The sequence below is a fragment of the Daphnia magna genome, linkage group LG1, assembly GCF_020631705.1.
Source record: "Daphnia magna isolate NIES linkage group LG1, ASM2063170v1.1, whole genome shotgun sequence".
NCBI lineage: Eukaryota > Metazoa > Arthropoda > Branchiopoda > Diplostraca > Daphniidae > Daphnia > Daphnia magna.
The window spans coordinates 16091964-16109977 of record NC_059182.1 but is presented as its reverse complement, the minus strand read 5'-3'; the positions used below and the strand labels follow the sequence as shown (position 1 = coordinate 16109977).

Here is an 18014-nt window from a genome sequence, read left to right as displayed (position 1 = left end):
TGCACCAGTAGGGACTTCTCTTTGTCGATGCGGTGGCGGATTCCTGAGGGTGTGCATTCCCTGTAATGGATTCCGTCACCGTGTCAGCCCGGACTTGTCTTCGGACAAGTCCCACCTTGTTCGCGATCCTTAAGACGCGATGCTTAGTTACTGTAGTTTAAGCAACCTACGGGTTGCGTGGCCTGGCAGCCAACGGGTTAACTTAGTTAAGTGTATGTATGTTTGTGTAAATATTTGTGTATATTTATTGTTGTGTAAAATAGTGGTGGAATTGTCGGGAGGAGGTGGGACAATAAAAACAATTTTAATTTTAATCTATTTTTCGTGTTTATTTCATTTCATCTTATTATTTTTTATACAAATCAAAGATAAACTTAGATCATTTGTTTCCCCAATCTATTTCACTCTAAGTCCAGCCATCACTACTACTTATTTCCATAGATTTCACAGTCGGTGAAACATCAGTGAATAAATTGTTTTCTTTGTACCATTTGACTTCAAATGCAATCCCTTGGCACAAAAGAAAAGGGAAAAAATGACTGAAACAAACTAACTTCACATGGTGGCATCACAAAAGGAATGAACCATGACCTTCTTTAACTCCTTAGAATTTGAATTGAATGAGGTAATAATTCAACAAACACAAGAATGATGCTGGATATGTTTTATTTACACTGACAACATGACATTAGGGGCATTCTCTTCTGCAACTGAATAACTCCAACGTCAATGAAACACATCAGGGGCCTCCAGGATCTCTGCAAATAAAAACTGTAAACCACTATTAAAAAAGCCAAGTCCTGGATTGAACCAAGTCATTGAATGATTTTGCGGCCACCACAGTACATCAGGTACACCCCAAAGACCTGAAAGCATGATTTTAAAAAACTTAAACTATTAACAATAAATTCTAACATCACCTGATGACACCTCCAAGAATCTAAGAGATTTAGATAGAGAAAAAGATTATAAAGAACTACTTTTTTTTCATATCACCTTTGAAACAAAACGGGTATATCAGACTATCGGAGATATTAAAAAAAACGTGCTAGCATAGCCAAGCCATGTTACTCCTTTAAAAATTCAAAATATAAGTGGTACGATGTTTCTTTGACATGCAATTTTCCCATAATACCTTGAACAACTCTGCATTGATTGAATTCACAAGATGCAACTAAAAACACACTGAATCTGTGGTAAAATTTCAAGAAGAGAGACGTTCGTTTCAGCAGCCATCCTCAGTCCGAAGCCACGCCAAATGAAACAGCTGACGGGACAGCTGACATACCCATAAAAATTCTACGGAGTTAGTTATTTCTCCCCTAGATGTCTTTAAAAATATACGGGAAATGTCAGCTGTCCCGTCAGCTGTTCCAATTCGCGTAGCTAAAAGCAATCTAGAAATGACCTATCAACAGAAATTTTGTTTTATATGTGGCTTTCATATGCAAATCAATGACACATATTTATATTAGCTAAACTGTTATTGAACATAGGACTACTCAGTATTAAAATACTCTTACCTTTTAATTTGCAGCTGTGGACTTTCTTTAGAAAACTCTTGTATTGGAAATATTTTCCTGCTTCTTGGAACAAGGAACATGGGATGTCTTGATGCCAAAAAAGTGTCATTGTTAAGACTGTAAAAAGATGTTAAGGTATTTTACAAATCTGTAATCATTTTAATAAAGTGACTTCTTTGGTATTCTTAAATTAGCAAGAGAAAACTTAAATTGGAGGACAATACATTTGTTTCCTGTTATCAATTAATGAAAATGTCACTTTATTCTCATGGGGATTGAATCAAAGACTTTTATCTTTCTATGCCAACATCTTAGCCTTTTAGCTATAATACAAGAATCATGGGCATCTATGTTTTGGTACGAAAAAAAGTCATTCGCGAGAAGAGTCGGGCTTGTTTTGTGGGACTTAAAAAAAGCCCTAAGACTTTTATTTTATTTTTTAAATTTATCTTTCAAAAACCAACATATTGCTATAAAATTACACGATTGATTCAAAATTCACGGAGGAGGTCGAAAATCATCAGGAGAGTATAGTTTAGTTTTCAAGTGGGTGATGCCTTTATTGCTGGAAGGTAAGTTGTCATTAGATGTCAGTGAATTTGCATCACAGTTTTCTCCTGGTATCCCATCTAGTTTGCTATTACCTCAGATCGCCAGATTAAATACTAACTTTAGAAAAATTTGCTAAAAGCAAGCCGTCCCATGTTTTCGTCGTTTATTTACATTTCTCTTCTTTACAGAAAAGGAAGGTCAGAGTGTAATTTTATGAAAAAAGGTAAGAGTGGCAAAGCGTGATATCATTGAAACTCCTACAAATGAAATATATTTTGACAGTTCCACTGCGATAAGCAGCAGTATTTGCTTTAGTTATATTATGCAAGATAAAGTGGTAAAAAAGATGAACATAACTAACAAATATGGACACCGTTTTTTCTGTTAACAACAGTGAAATAGTACTTAGTGATTGACGGAACAAAGAAAAACACCCGATGTCACCAACGTTTTAACGAAGAATACTAATTTCTCGAATTTGACACACGATAGAAAATCGCAATGTCAATAATGATTCTATATTTTTATTTTTAAACGCGAGACGATTCGACTTTTGTCCGGTTGCTTGTTGCCTGTCTTCGAGGAAAATCCGATCGGAAACATTTGGCGACTAGCGTAAAACAAGTTTTGTTTTGTTTTGTTTTTTTAAAGAATGGGGTTGAACGATGTCGACAAATAGCGAAACCACACGATACACAACATATTCACGGCTGGAGTTAGAAATCAAAAGGTATCCAAATACAAAATAAAATAATTAAACTTATACGACACAGGAAACCTCTAATCGCTTGGGAGTAAGATGGCGATTTTAGCGAGATTATTTTTGGGGTTTCATTATTAGACATCACGAACGAGAACCATCCCACCAGAACTTTACAGAAATTCCAGTAATGACTGTCAATCTAAGTGTGACTCATTACAATTACAGTTGTACCGGAGAAGTTTTGTGTTCGAAGCACACGAAGCAGGTCGGTGTACTAACAAACGCGGGTTATGATTGTCACCGTTTACGCATTAATTAGCTCACGGCAAAGGAGATTAATGTTCACGGGCGCAAGGAGCGCATTAGAATAGTAAGAACGCCGGCCAAGGCTGTGGCCTTACCCATAAGACGACCCATGCTCGGGTCACTAACTCCCTGTCCGGACGCTTCGGCGGCTGCCTTGAGCGTGTGTAGAAAGGCTCGGGCTACGTCACGAACTTTTGGAGGCAAATCGCGGTTTTGTTCCCGTTGAGATACATCCCCGACAGCGATACCCATACGTTCTATCAGCACGACGCACTGGGAGAGACAGATGGCCATTGCCTGGGGAGAATCAGTAACGCTCTTGACAAACATTTTTGAAGCCGTAACAAATTGACGCGATTCGTTAATTAATCTATCCCGGGCTGCTTCTACTTGACTCAAGTCTTCGTCTCCTTGAAAATGGGCTTGTTCGGCCTTAGCTACAGGAGGAACGGCTAGCCGTGAAATGACGCGACTGACTGCCTGTTCCGACTGACTGATGAGTGTAGTAAGGTCGAAATCTGTGCTGCCATCCAAAGAATCTTGTTCGAAGCTTCCAGAATCCAATGATCCATTATCTCTCTCCGGTAAGACGACACCACTGTTTCCCGATTTGCGGTGAGTTGGGCTGTTATTCGTCCACGTTGGTAAATCCTGGCCAGGCGTGCCTTTCCCTTCTACTCGAATGTTCAGACTAATGACATTGTTTCCAATACTAGCATTAGTCCGCGCACCCAGCTTCGGGCTACTGGTGCTTAATGGAGCTCCCGGTTGGCTTACGCGGCTGCTATCAGATGGAGGTGGAGGTGCCATCGTTGTTCTCGGTACACGCGATACAACGGGAATCTGATATTCTGAATGTTTGGCTGGACTCTCGTTTAACGGTTTCATGACACCGGGTACTGCGTAATGACTGGGACTCGGCGGGGGTGTCGATGTGATTGGAGGTGGAGGTGGCGCTGCTGCTTTGGTTACCGTCGTGCGGGCACCGGATGGGCCGTTTGCGCTGGGCGTCACCATCTGGATCGCAGGTGGTGTTGGTTTCTGTGGACTGGTCACCGAGCTGGTCACCGGAGGCTTGCGAAGACGGGATGGCAAAGCTGGAGGTCTTTGACTTGGTAAGACATTCGCCGTGGTGGGTGCGGATCTTGAATCTACGCCTGGACGAGTCACTCGATTAACGATCACGCTTTTTGTTGTTGATTCCTGGGAAGTGTTAAAATAGACGTATGTAATGAATGAATGAATGAAGTACCGTAAAAATCGATAACAAATGACTTACGATTTGGGGGGTCACCGGCAGCTTTGGAATTACTACTCGCGTTGGGCTGTTACGTGGAGGCAATGGAGGTGTGCCGTCTGATTCCTTTACTGAGGTTACAGAAATTCCAGTAACGAAATTTCCTGGGGCATTTTTCACGGTCGCCACGCTGGCGTTGGAACCAATAGAATCACTGCTGGACGCCATGCTCAACTTGGAGGGCGATGAAGTGCCACTTTGCCCATTCTTGTGCACTGTTGAAATGCTTTCCGTAGAGGCTGACATGCCCTTGACTCCGGCAACGCCGCTTGGGCCCATTTCCTCCATCCGTAAGCGATGAGTATCGCTCATCCGGCCGGATGAGGGTGTCTTTACGGAAATACGTCCCAAGAGGTCACCCTATATTTGACATCGACATTCTAGTGTTAGTGAGGGAATTTGACTCATCCATTTTGTATTTCATAAATACCTGAGACGAAGATTTGGTCAAGGGACCTGGAGGCGGTACAGTTGCGCTTTCGGATCCTTTTCCGGGCGTCGAAAGGCGAGCATTGGCGGCTGCAGCGGCGGCTATAATCATTCTTGGAATGGGATTTCTAGGGGGCGGCGGTGGAGGAGGGATGGCTTCGTCGTCTTCATCATCATCCTCGATAAAAGTAGACCTGAAATTGGGCCCGTAACCTGGTGCTTTAAGGGCACCATTCAATGGATTCAGCGCGGGCATTTTGAAATTGGCGAATCCATTCTTTCGCGGACTGAACTGGCCTGCTGGCTGACGGGCAGGTAATTCAGGTGGAGGGTTACTAGAGCAGTCAGCAATCGACTTGAGTGATCCGTAGCCTGAAGAGTGGCTAGAAGCCGGACTAAGATCTGGCGTTGTGCCTTTGGTAGAAGTAATATTCGAACTTGCGGTAGTCACAGTTACAGTCTCCGTAACGGCTGATGCGTTGTTTGATGATGCCAGTAAACGATGCATCTCTCCTATTTTCGACGAGACTCCATGGTTAGGCTCTCGCTGTTCGAAGCGCACTTTCATTTCCACCATAACTCGATCTTTTTCGTCAAAGTTCTTTGCACTTTGCTTGGCGCTGTTTACACCGGAGGGAGGCTCTTCTCTCATTACCTGGAAAATACCTTCACGTGCAGCGTAGAGCTTCTGCAATATGACGAGTCCATTATTAGACGAAGTGCTGGCATTTGCTGGTGGTGGTGGAATGATGTAAGCAGAAAGGTCGTCGTTGCTGAAATCACCTGATCCAGCCTGAGACGAAGATTTGTTGCCGCCAACTGGAGGTAAGGGTACAGCTACCGTAGATAAAAACTTGTCCAAATCAGGATTGGCTGTCAAATGTTTCCGCTTCTCATCTGCTATCCATCGCCTCTTACTCTCAGTCAACGTTTGGACTGACAAGCTGGACGTAGATCCCGCGCGGACTGAGCTGGCTAACGAACTGACCGAGCGGGTACTGACGCCGCTCAGTGAAAATTTGTCTTCCGAATCATGGAAGTCTCTCTCCTGGCTGCTGTTTAGGCATGAGGAATCAGAAACAACGTCCGACCATTGGGCCAAGTCGGTCAAATCTTGCAATTCACCAAGATCAGATGGTGAAGGACGGCCACGAGCAACGCCAGACGGCGTCGATTTCATGGCGGCAAGCTCGTTTTCCAACGAGTCGCGATCGGCGAACGGAGTTGGAGGTTCGTTAATGGTCGCTGGAAATTTCATTTTGAGTCCGTCCTCTTCAGGAGTGATGGGCGGTGGAATCATAGTCAAGTCGATGATGTCCGGATCGAGGTAGATGAGCGAACCTTCGGCTAGTGGAAGGTCGTCCTGTAGACGACGAAGTAGACCTTCCAGATCTTTCTCTTCGTGTCCAGCAACGCTGGGAATGACGTCTGGACTATGCAAACCGAAGCTTGAGTCGCTAGGCTTGAGCATCGACGGTGGCCTGGACGGTGTGCCATGTTTCAGCCCTTCAGCTGATTTGGGTCGCTGAGACGGGCTGTGAGTTGGCGTCTGGTTAGGAGTCGTGCTGACCGAATCCGTGTCGCTACTGGACGCATGATCCGCAGCATCCAACAAGATCGTTGAATTGTCTGGCAATGATAGTTGTTTCTGTCCCTGGGTTAGAAGAAGGAGCGAGTCGCTGTGACGGAGCCGGCCGTATCCAGCGCCGGCACCACTACCTGACTGGTCCGACTCAGTTTTAGAGAGCTGTGACATGTCGGACAAGAGGCTGGAGGTCTCAACGTCAGAGACTCGACTGGCACGATCCCCGCCACCCGTCAGGTACTGTTCAGCGTCTTCCACCAAACGTTTAAGCTCTGAAACACGTTGAATGACTGCATCGTTACGAGCCTCCGAGCAGTCAGCTAATTGCTGAACAAGCAATTCAGTCTGTTGTTGCTGGGATTCTAAAATTTCCATCGATACGACGCTGGGCATGTCAAACCCTAGTTTGTGACTGGGAACTGCCGTCTCCAACGTAGAAACCCGACGGGCAGCTGGCATTTCTCTCGACGAGACCGACGTCAAGACTGGCATACGGTTCTTCATCGCAGCCGTTGCTCCAGCAGCATCAACATTGTTGTTGGGCAATGGCTTATTCATATTGCTGTCAACCTTATTATTTTGCTGTGGACACAGGGCTAGCGAGACGCCTCGAAGAGCGCGTGGGCTATCGTAAGTCGCGGTTGGATCGAACGGATCGTCGAATTCCCTTTCACCGATGGCTCCCTCGTCATGTTCACCAGCGCAAGGGTAGCGATTGTTAGGTATCTGTGAAATTTCAATATTTTTATCTACAGAATTCGACCCGTTAGAAAAACGAATTCAAAATACCTGAAAGCCTTGTGGTGGAGGGTGATACGGAGGTGGTACCGACAAATCAGCGTAACGAACCAGTTTTTCTTCGGGTTCAGATGCACCGCATGAAGCAGGCGGTTGTTCAACAAAGCTCCATGGAGACGGAAGAACTGTGTGTCTCGTGTGATACGGCGGAGCTGTTAAACAAATAAAATTAGCAAAGTAGAATTAAAGCAAACAACCATGGTGGATTGCGAATTTCGCCTTAGCCAGTTCAGACAGTCAACTTACCGGAATCTTGGGTCCATCGGCTTCTTTCTCTATGGACGGGCAAAACGCGATCTGTGGCTAATTTATGATACCCACGCAAAACGAGGATGATCTCTTCGGCGTCACGTTCCTCCAGGCTTAAGAGCAAGGTCTACGAAACGTAATAAATCAACTTCTTGTTCGTGTTAACTCGAGTGAAACGCAATCTTACCTCCTTATCAGGATCTTTCAAACGGATTTCAACGTACTGTATTAACTCGTCCTCACGTCTCACATTCAGAGAGGTGATGTCTTCGACGTTACACAGCGTCAAAGGCTAAAAGCGAACAAAAAAGAAAATGCATTTAGAATTCAATCACGAAGAGGATGTAGGGTAGTTACAAGTTGACGACTAAGTCGCTAGAGTTGAAGGGCATTTCTCCCACATTTCACGCCAATAGTTAGCTTGGATGGGCAATGATATGGAAACGAAAACAGGCACCCTCCCCCACAGTTTTCGGCCGTTTCTACTCTTTATCGATGACCAAAAGACATGTACTATCTGGGTTAGCAACGCCCACGCAAGTTTTCCAAGTATTTAAAGTTCTTGCCAGATAATTCGCAGTGATGACGCGTGATGAGCGTAAACAAACATTCCATTCCTTTTATCCTTGCTCATCATCCAACATAAAATCAATTCAAGCCAAACCAAAGTTTAAAAGGAAACGACCTGAATCTGAAGACAGTCACAGGGGCCTCACTTTCAAATAGTTGTATAAGCATTAAAGTGATGTATTTCCAAAAAGCTCATAAACTTAGCCACTCTTTGATTAAAACTAGCATTCGATTTGATTCATATTTCCTCAGATTTACCTTGTGTGAAATTTTGATGCAAAGGCTTGGCAAAAAAAAACAAACAAAAAAACTTTGAACTAAGCGATGTACAATCGCCGTTCGACAAGAGAAATGATATGGAGAGAGACAACACAAACTTTTTCGAATGCCAGGAGCCGGCTGTTACCGAAACATTCGTCTTTCTCCCCTCTGCCTCAACTCTGACAATCAGAGCGGCTGCAGCACTCCATTAAGCACCGACCATCAATCCGTCACGATCCACTCTGCCTCCGCACACATACGTACGCGTAGACACACACAAACACACGTGAGCTCAAAGACAAATCTACAAAAGACATAGGCGGGTTCCTCATTCGTCTGTCTTCATTTCTATTCGAAGCCATCAGGCGGCCAAACGCGATTGGATGGCCATCGGAGCCGACAAGGCTTGACGCTGTCGAACATCAGGCATCGAGACTGATGCATTTTTCACGAGAATCCTTTTTCGCTTTACCATCCCGACAAGAACACGGAAGACGTTTAACAGAACCTTTGGCTCGCGCTACGCATAGTTGTCTTTTTTCTTCGATCTGTCAAGCCGGCAGATGAAAGATGTGCTTGTCGCAAGTTACCAACCGCTTTCACCCGCCCTCCCATCCGTTCTTCACACACACAACACAACTAAACAAACAAATTCCACGTCAAACAGGGGGTCGGCTAACGCTCTAGCCCATTGAGGACCTGGAATTTCTCTTTTTGTTTAGTTTTATTTTTTGTTTTACCCTCACGCAGAGACGGTGGTACCTAAACCGATTTTCTCCGCCTCGCTCTCTCCACATGTCTGTGGAGTAGGTCGATAAAAATGCCAAGATGGCTCACCGTCTCAAACGTTAAGAGTCTCGACTCACTAAAGATGGCCAAAACGTCAGAAATTTCACGATATCCGTACACGCTGCTGGAACAGCCACATCGTTTAGACAACATCTAAGGTGTAAAATGAAATTTCCAACTCACCGCACTGCTCCGCATTCCGGATATTTGACTAACGCCAAACTTCGGGCTAACCAGTATCACAGTTTCAACGTTTGAATCCGACTAAATAGAACACAAAGAGAAAACCGTGAAAAGAAACTGAAAAAAAATGGGGATAGAAAAGCTATACTAGGAAGTTACCTTGAAGTTGGTAGAAAAACACTTGGCTCCATAGCTGGGTAGTTCAGCGATTATTTTGAGGTAGTGGAGCTTGGCCTGCAGGACGGTCAATTGTTTCTGACCGGGTGCTGTCAGTTGCTGGTTGACTTTGAAAAAGTGCGAAAGCAATTTGCGCAACTCTTTGCGTTTCATCGCCTCGACCAGCGAGGTGGGCACGAAACGTTCCAATCCATACTCGCGCCTGTTGAATCACCCAAAATTAACATTAGAACAAACAATGCGAGATCCAATAGTGAACGAGCAGAGTAGGGAGAGAATTTAACGTGATTGAATTACAGCTGCCCATTACTGAACACGAACTAATGGTTGCTGAAAACTTATTGCGAAAGAGGATATAAAAATATATAACAACCAATCAACATAACTTACTCGATGTTTTTGATGGTGAGTTTGCCCTGCATCTTGTTCGTCAACGCGTGTTGGTGCATGTGTAGGGCGGCGATGCGCAAGGCGATGTCGTACTTGAGCTCTGGGGCGAACCTCTCCTGCACCACATCATTGCAGCACTGCAAAGATATTGGCGTTTAATGTGTTGATAGCATTAGATGATGATGGCAAAGGACATACTTGGGTGAAGAGGTATTCAAAACTTCCGGTATCTTTGCGAAGTAAGTCGTAAGCGTCTTTCGGTAGAAAAGCTATTCGCAACATGCAGCGCAGATTATGGGCACCAGGTCGAGCCGCAATCTGGAATAAGAACGCGAGAGAAAAATCAAAACATGCCGCGACCGTTCTAAAAACAAAGCCGAATGATGATGCGGCAACTCTTAAAATTGTGGACGTACCCAAGCGAGTGATTCAGCCGGATCGAGCAGCGTCAACTTATTTTTGCGGATGCTTTTGACGTGCTCGACACAGAGGGAAAAGTTGTCCATCGATTTGAAGCCGAGCTTTTGTTGAAGTGAATTGAGGACGTCGGAGACGGTCGTGGCCGAATCGTATTTGAACGACTTAGTCTGGCCGTTTTCTAGGTAGACCTTCATCACGTTGGGCATCAGTGGCGGGCACGGTTCTTCTTTGCCCAGCGACTGACTCTGCAAAAAGGGAAAATCAAGATGAACGGAAACAGCTGGAAGGAAACGGAAAAAGAAACAGAAATTTACCAGTGGCAACGTGGTGCCATTAATAACCACGCCTTCGGCAAAGCGAACGCGAGACGGATTATTTCTGAGTTTGGCTTTCTTTGCGGCACTGAGCAGAGCGGATTTGCGCGTCGACTGAAAACCAGAACCAAAACAAGAAGAAAAGGGAAAAATATTTCAAATCCCGCAAGTGAGTAAAAGGAAAACAAATGGGGGTTTACATTATCCAACGGCGGTTGGCAAACGGCAAGATGGACCGTTTCCTTGCAAGAGCGGACCAACTGGATGACATGATCGCGTGGCGCGTGTTTCACGTCTTCCCCGTTGATCCTCCAAATTTGATCGCCCGGCAGCAATTTGTCAACACTCGGGCCACCTTCTGTCACGAACCTACAAAATAAACACGAGTACACAGCCATTTGTAAAGCGTTGCCAATGAATATGTAAAGGAACCCATCGTTACGATAACCTACCGGACGATGACTGGTTTCTCGCTACCGGCTACAAAACCGAAACCGAGTTCTGGATGACGAGAAAGTTCCACTTCGCGCGGCTGTGGAGGCTCTTCGCCCCAATCCTTGCGGGGATCCTCGTAGGTCGTCGTTTTGTTCAAGTGACTGTCAAATAAAAATAAAAATGAACACATAGCAACACCGAGACTGAGCGTCCAAGAGAAAACTCCGCACACGCCCACAGACGATTGACAATTGTATAAGATAATCGAATTTGTAATTCCTATCTGTGTGGCTGTGTCGACCGTCGCTAATCCGAGACTTATCGATCCAATTGCCCAATTTCCGTATTACTCACTTGATGAAGTAGGCTTTGCCTTCTCGATCGGTGGCTGCCTCCCAGCCATACGGAAGAGACGTGCCTCCACTGGCACCAGCCTGGATGCTTCCATTCCAATTGTCGATGGGGGGCAACCAAGACGACGTTTGATTGATGTGACTGTAACGGGAAATAAAAAAGAAAACGGGAACGAATGAGTTTCGAACGTTCGTCGAGATCGAGGTAGCAAAAAGAAAAAACAAAAAAATGATATCGGCGGCGACGCATTCCGTCGTTTCTCGCAACCGATTCCATCACGATTTTTTCTTATTAACTTAGGATATGATTCTTTCTCATTAGCTGCATACATCGGATAACTGGAGAGGAAACTAAACAATCCAATTTTGGCTCATGTTCCGTCATAAACTCATAGTCAACGTCGTTGATCTCAATCAAGACAGAAATGAACCAATACTAGGCCTTTTAGGTTGGCACCCGTCGCGGTAACGACACGAGTCAGACAGAAAGGGTTCCCTGACGGCCACAACACGTGCGAACGTCGTGGCAGGCGTCGGATGTAAAGCTAATATAACTGTAGCGCGTAATGAAGTTTTATGAATCGTTGAAAGAGGCGCCAGACGTTGGGATCGTCAAGTCCCGCGTTTCAAAAGAAAAACACACGAAGCAGAATCTACGGATATCTTCGTTTTAGTCGCAAAGGAGAATCAACGAAAAGGTTGCTAATAAGATAAGAGGAGGGAAATACGAAAAATCAAAATAGGGAAGAGGATAAAAGACGAACAACAACAAACGGAAACAAAAGAAAAACATGGTCGCATCTAAAATTGGCCGTTTTTCAGACTCTCTGGAGACGTAATGGGCTATGGCAGACGAAAACAAGGAACGTAAACGCTTGTAGAATCGGCCAACAAATTGGGCGAAATAGAGCTAAAAGAAATGATATAATTTCCTTTCATTATTTAGGGTATACATTCAAAAAGGCTACGAGCCTCGTGATCGAAAGGGAAACGTCATTGCGAGACGTTCACGTTCTCTATTTATATTCCTCCCTAGACCCTCTGTTTTGTTTCCAACATTTACGACGTTGGCAGCCATGCCCGTTACGTTTATATACTTGTAACGTGCACATTCGTTAGAGAACCGTTACGGCTCGGTACACTTGCTGATTGATTCGTGACTAAATTAAACAGGCGATAGCATTCTAGCCAGAAAGAAAAAAAAAAAGGTAGCTAATTCATCATTTTCTAAAGCTCAAGTTAAACATCCAAATTTAACTCGTGGTTAGAGTTTAGATTTAAAAAAAAATAAATGCTCGTGAGGGCAAAGAGAGTGAAAGAGGGATACTCGCTATGCGGTACACAGCAGGAGGAAGGCTTTTCACTTGGGGCTTGGCGATTAGGAACGATATTATACAAGGATAGACATGAAGTTTGACTACCGTTTTTGATGAAATGATTGAGCTGGTCCCGAGAGCAAACTCTGAAAGAAAACGCGCAAACTGTTGGCCGCCATATTTTTTTAAAAATAATTCTCAGGGTTCAGTATAATTTCCTCTTCACTTGAGCTTTTCCTTTAATGTTTTGGTTAGATGCAAGATTTCCTTTAAATTTTTTCTCTTTTCTTTTTTGAATACCGCAAGCTCCCGTCACTCTATCATCAGTTTCTCTTTCAGTCTATTCTCGCACTCAACTGCAGCTTCAAATTCACGTGAATTGCTCTAGTTTTTTTTTTCCCCCAGCGTCTACGCGCTTCACAAAGCAGACGAGCGGGATTTTGATACTCAATCCCTCACCAAACGAAAACTTGAACAGCGAATGCACACAAAAATAGTGTTTCAATGTTTTCCCCCTGTTTTTTTTTCTTCTCTTAGATTGGGAGAGTTGTACGTTTCATTTCTCTTCTTTTCTTGTACTGTATTCCAAGCAGCATCGTTCACTACGGTTGGCACTTCATCGAGTCACGCACGGTCCATGTCAGATAAACGGCAGTGACGAATGCCCCCAAAAGACTGCTTTCTCCTTAAACATTTGTCATGCCTTTCTCTCTCTTTCGGTTAGATCCGATGTGGTTGCGCTTATGGCACTGCAGTTGCTCCGCGTTGCACCGTTCCATCAAAAGACACTGGACATCTCGAAGGACTTGCACGAGCAAAAATACGCTGACACATTTCTTCTTTCGTTTTGATGATGAACTGCCGTGGGATAGGAGTGGCTTTATTATTTTTGTTTCCAACGTTTGGCGCTTTTTTACGGTCGATCCTTGCACACCTTCTCTTTGCAAAGTGCAAGGATAACGATGGTTGGCTTTCCTCACAAATCGTCACGCCAAGCCGGAAGCAAGGAGATTGGATTTGCTTCTTCCACCTCCCTCTGTTCTTTTTTTTTTTCCTCCTCTTGTTTCCGTGTCGTGTTCTATTCTGGCTCACTTGGCACTCAAAATTCCACACACTAAGGATTCACTCCGGGCACGACGGGCGCGAGACACGACGCACTTGAACACCAAAATCTACTATATCGAAATGGCACATACTGACCAGTACTTGTTGTTTTTTTTTTTTAGAGTGTTCTTATTTTCTTGCCTTTCTTTTCTCTCACTCGCTTTTACTTTATTTTGCCCTTTCTTTTCCTTTTACGCTCTCTATAGAATGGGCCAATGAAACAAGACACGGTCCAAGTCGAGAGAGTTTCCTTCTTCTTCGAGGCAATGGAAGAAGGTGAAAAGGAGGCGGACTGTAAGTGCCCAAAATGAGGACGGATAAACAAAACAAATAAAAACAGTAGTCACACTGCGGTTGGTCCGAAGGGATTTCCGCCAGAGACGCTAATGACGCAGGACTTCACTTTTTGTTTGTAGCGTTGCCAACGGGTCTGGGTATGATTTTTTTTCCCTCCCTCCTCTTCGGTCTGTCAGTCTAGCACGCCAAGTAACGAGCGGGCATCGAATACAAGCATTTGCCAAGTTACGTGGAAGACGATGAGAAAACAAAAAGAGCGGACGCACTTGTACCCTAGAGAGGGCGGAATAACAAAAAACGATTGTAGTTTGTGGCTGGCAATTGTTGTAATGCGGCGTGTTTTCCTCGCGGTGCTGAGCAATTCTCGCAAACGCGATTGGTCCACTCAAAGTAAAATCCCAATCAGGAATTCGATCGCTAGAACTGCCCGAAATATATCGCAAGTTTCGCTTCGAACAGAAACTGGTGATGTCGACGTTATCGTAAAATTGGGCTTAGTGGAACCCGCAAAACCAATGGCTTTCGATTCGAATTATTTTTAAAGCAGAGGAAAATGGGCAGAGGTCAATGAAGCGTGAACAGGGAAAAACAACGAAATCCGACCCTCTTCCTTTTGCGCGTCAGCGCAAAACGACACAGAATGTAGTAAACTGTGTTGGCATGCGGAGAGTCATGCGACCGGGAGTGGGGCGGAAGGGACAAGGAGGATCATCGCCACCACGGATGAGTCGTCCAACGGCTTCGCTATAGAAGGAAAGAGCCAAACGGATGAAACCTTTCAACAATCGTTGATAAGCCGAAGTGCAGAAAGGACCGCTCTTTCATTTCACTTCCATTGTTTTCAACACATTTTTCGAACGGAGTAACGAAAGCCAGAAAGAAAACGGAAAAGAGTGGAGCAAAAAGAGAAAAGGGGATTATTAACATCGACGACAATGGAGCACGCAATCAAACGCCAACAAAGCGACGAGTTTCTAGCGCTCGTTAGTCGAATTTCGCCAGCCAATATTTGTTTCCGCTTTTTTCACACGCAAATCGGTTTCCATCTGAACAGCGACGATCCGTCCAAACAGAATGCGGAACTGATTTGAGACGTCGGGATACGAGCGCACAAATTCTGAAGTGGGAAATGTCGATAGAATCGAGTCTGATTGCTTGCGCGACATTAATCAAAACATCCGCTTCGGTAACCGATCCAACGGGCAAGTCGATCTCGGTTTCAGGCATCAGGTCAACGAGTTATACGAAGAACGAGGCAGAGATCAAGGGCCAAGTGGTAAATAAAATCTTGTTGGTTCCTTCACGTTTTATTTATTTAATTTTTTTTCCCCCCCTGTCTCGATTGTGAACTTGGCAATGCCCAAAAGTATATGACGCATGGATAAAAAAAAAAGAACGAGACCAGAGGGGATAAAAAGGAAAAAGTGAGGAGAGAGCAAGAAAAAAAAAAGCGGAGAAACGAAACGAAGTCGAGCACTCGACAAGGGACGACGACCGACTGAATCAGCAAGGCGAACACGGCGCACTGGTCACACGGGGAATTCGACGTCGGCGACGCCCGAAAAGTGTCGGGAAACGAGAGATGAAGGGAATAAAAAGGAAGAAGAAAACGAAGAAGGGTGGGAGAAGAAGGATAGAAGAGGGAAAGAAATGAGAGGTTGCGGTGGGTAAATATACAGCTGTGAAGGATTCAAAGAGCCCATCTATGCCTGCAACTGGTTGGTTGGACTTCCCTCTATCCTGATTCACTTTTGACTCTTTGGTAACCGACAGAGTTATATTTATATCCACGCAGACCGTAGACAGATGGACGAAATAACCCATACCCTCGGTGCCAGCGCGTTCACACTCGACAGTGTGAAATTTTCCATTTTTTTCTTCTGATGTTTGTGTCTTTAGGGGGTTTATGTATTCGGGAAAGACGACAGACGAACATAAAACGGAGATATTCCTTATCATAGATCGGTAAGGAAAATAGAAAAGTAGGATAAAGTGGAACCGCTCCGAAAGTCAAAGCAAACCGTGTAGTACGCTAATAAGCTTGAAACGAGAGAAAACGAAATAATCGTCTGTAAAGAGATTTATAACACTTATACAACCTCTCGCACGTATACATCCTATGCGTGCATACCGTTAGGCAGTATATATAGAGACGTATGTTGGCTTTTGCTTTCGACCGCGTGCGTTTGGCATGCGCGGGACCGGCCCAGAGTGGCACGAAATAGCAACGAAGTCGGCATACAATCGAGCAGGTCGTGAACAACAACATCGACACCACAGCGCCATTTGCAGGTATACCCTAGCGCTGAGCGCAATGGTGTTTATCGATCATATCGAAGCAGCGGCGGCGGCAACATCCGCGTCTAACATACGAGTTATTATATTGGAAAACGCACCCATCGCCTTCCCAAACGCCGTATCCTATTGGCAGTGCTGAAGCTTTAAAGCCCAGCACATCTTGTCGGCTATTTTCCTCGTGAATAGGTACAAAAAAAAAAAAAAAAAGTGCCTTTGCATTCGATCGTCTAACGGGCTTGAGGATCGGGAGATTTCTTTTGAACGGGACGAATAGTTGTGGGGAGGATAGAAACGATAGCAAACTCGTTTGACCAGTAAAAGCACGTCGCCAGGGCACCGCCAGGTCCGACTATATATGAAAAGCACAGTACCGTCTATAATTTTTCGCATATCTATGTTAATTTTGGGCATCCTTTCTCTACTCTCTTTCACTCATGTTTCTACGTCCCACCTACTCTTTCGCCTCAGTTCTACACAATAAATCGATGTACCATAGTGTTTAGCGCAAATGATATAAAGATATGTGTACAGTACATATTTAAATAGAGGTTTGGACGATTTGGTGTCGACATCACCGGGGCCGACTCGATTTCTACCATTAAAAGGATTGATCCCGCGGTTGACATCGAAATGCCATTGGTGCACTCAGCGATTGCCATTCCAACTATTCATATGAGCTTTTCTTTTTTTTTTCTTTTGTTGAGAGCGCAGCACAAGAGAAGGAAAAAAGTACGTAGGCGGAAACCGACAGTGATATGGCGCTCACGGATGTTTATGTCTTTGCCGTTCTAGGCCTTTAAGTCCTACACATAAATATCTACTACACCGGTAGTGTGTTCTCGGTCACGAGTACAACGACTGACCAAGTTCTTCTTCTTCTTTTACCCCCTTTTTTTCTGAGAAAGTTTCATAAAGAGGTACACATACGAGCACATCCAAACGTGAAGAAAAGAATGAGCGGAAGACAGTGTTTGCTTCCGACCTTTTTCGGCCCGTCATCCAAGTCTATATACTCTATAGATGAAAATATATTTGCAGAAGATGAAAAGAACATTGCCTAAGAATAAGTCAATGGGGCCGAGACGAAGGGACAGAGAAGTGGAAGAAAAAAAAAGAGAAGTACCGGATTATGTGAACGACTTACGTGTTTTATAGCTAATGCTGATGAAGGCAGAATGAGACGTTGTGTGAATGAATTCTCAGAACGAATCGATATGCCGTCGTCTGTGGAGAAGGAAGAAAGAAGACGGCGGAACAAGATGGCTCATCACAAATTTAGTTGTACTACACATAAACCGCAAGCAAGCTGTAAAAAATAAGGTATCGGGGGCGTGACTCGATTGAATCTTTTCGTGTCATGGTCAACCCATGCAAACTTGATTTGATTTACTTGGTAGGATTCCTGTTCGAACTTCTAAGCCACTGAGCTTTTAGCTACCAATCGATATGAAGCTTATCTCTTATAATAAGGCCACACGGTACGCGAACACCAGACGGCAATATTCCCGCAAAGTACCATACAAAGTCGAGTTGCAAAGGGTTTCGCAATGGCACGCGTTGAATGGATCAATCCATACGAGAGGAAAAACATGTAAATGGTAGATAGGATTTTAACTTTCAGAGCGGAAGTTGCGTCAGCAAGAATAACGCTTGCCTCGCTGAGTA

General features: G+C 44.5%; 1 protein-coding gene across 4 annotated transcripts in view; it reads right to left on the bottom strand.

Annotated features, from left to right (window-relative positions):
- Positions 1 to 2221: 2221 nt before the first annotated feature.
- Positions 2222 to 18014, bottom strand: part of LOC116926993 — a 64156-nt gene continuing 48363 nt past the window's right edge. For 3 of the 4 annotated variants that reach the window (XM_032933921.2, XM_032933916.2, XM_045170115.1), the window contains 15 exons: positions 11336 to 11476; positions 10999 to 11142; positions 10747 to 10915; positions 10547 to 10660; positions 10229 to 10477; positions 10011 to 10130; positions 9813 to 9949; positions 9405 to 9624; positions 9246 to 9326; positions 7630 to 7734; positions 7440 to 7569; positions 7185 to 7345; positions 4812 to 7121; positions 4364 to 4741; positions 2222 to 4287 (listed from right to left, as the gene is read on the bottom strand). In XM_032933921.2, coding sequence (XP_032789812.2) covers positions 3121 to 4287; positions 4364 to 4741; positions 4812 to 7121; positions 7185 to 7345; positions 7440 to 7569; positions 7630 to 7734; positions 9246 to 9326; positions 9405 to 9624; positions 9813 to 9949; positions 10011 to 10130; positions 10229 to 10477; positions 10547 to 10660; positions 10747 to 10915; positions 10999 to 11142; positions 11336 to 11476 — 5626 coding nt within the window. In that variant the 3' untranslated portion in view covers positions 2222 to 3120. Of the gene's footprint in view, positions 4288 to 4363; positions 4742 to 4811; positions 7122 to 7184; positions 7346 to 7439; positions 7570 to 7629; positions 7735 to 9245; positions 9327 to 9404; positions 9625 to 9812; positions 9950 to 10010; positions 10131 to 10228; positions 10478 to 10546; positions 10661 to 10746; positions 10916 to 10998; positions 11143 to 11335; positions 11477 to 12755; positions 15555 to 18014 lie in introns of those variants that run through there. The other variant, XM_045170117.1, reaches the window with a different exon arrangement.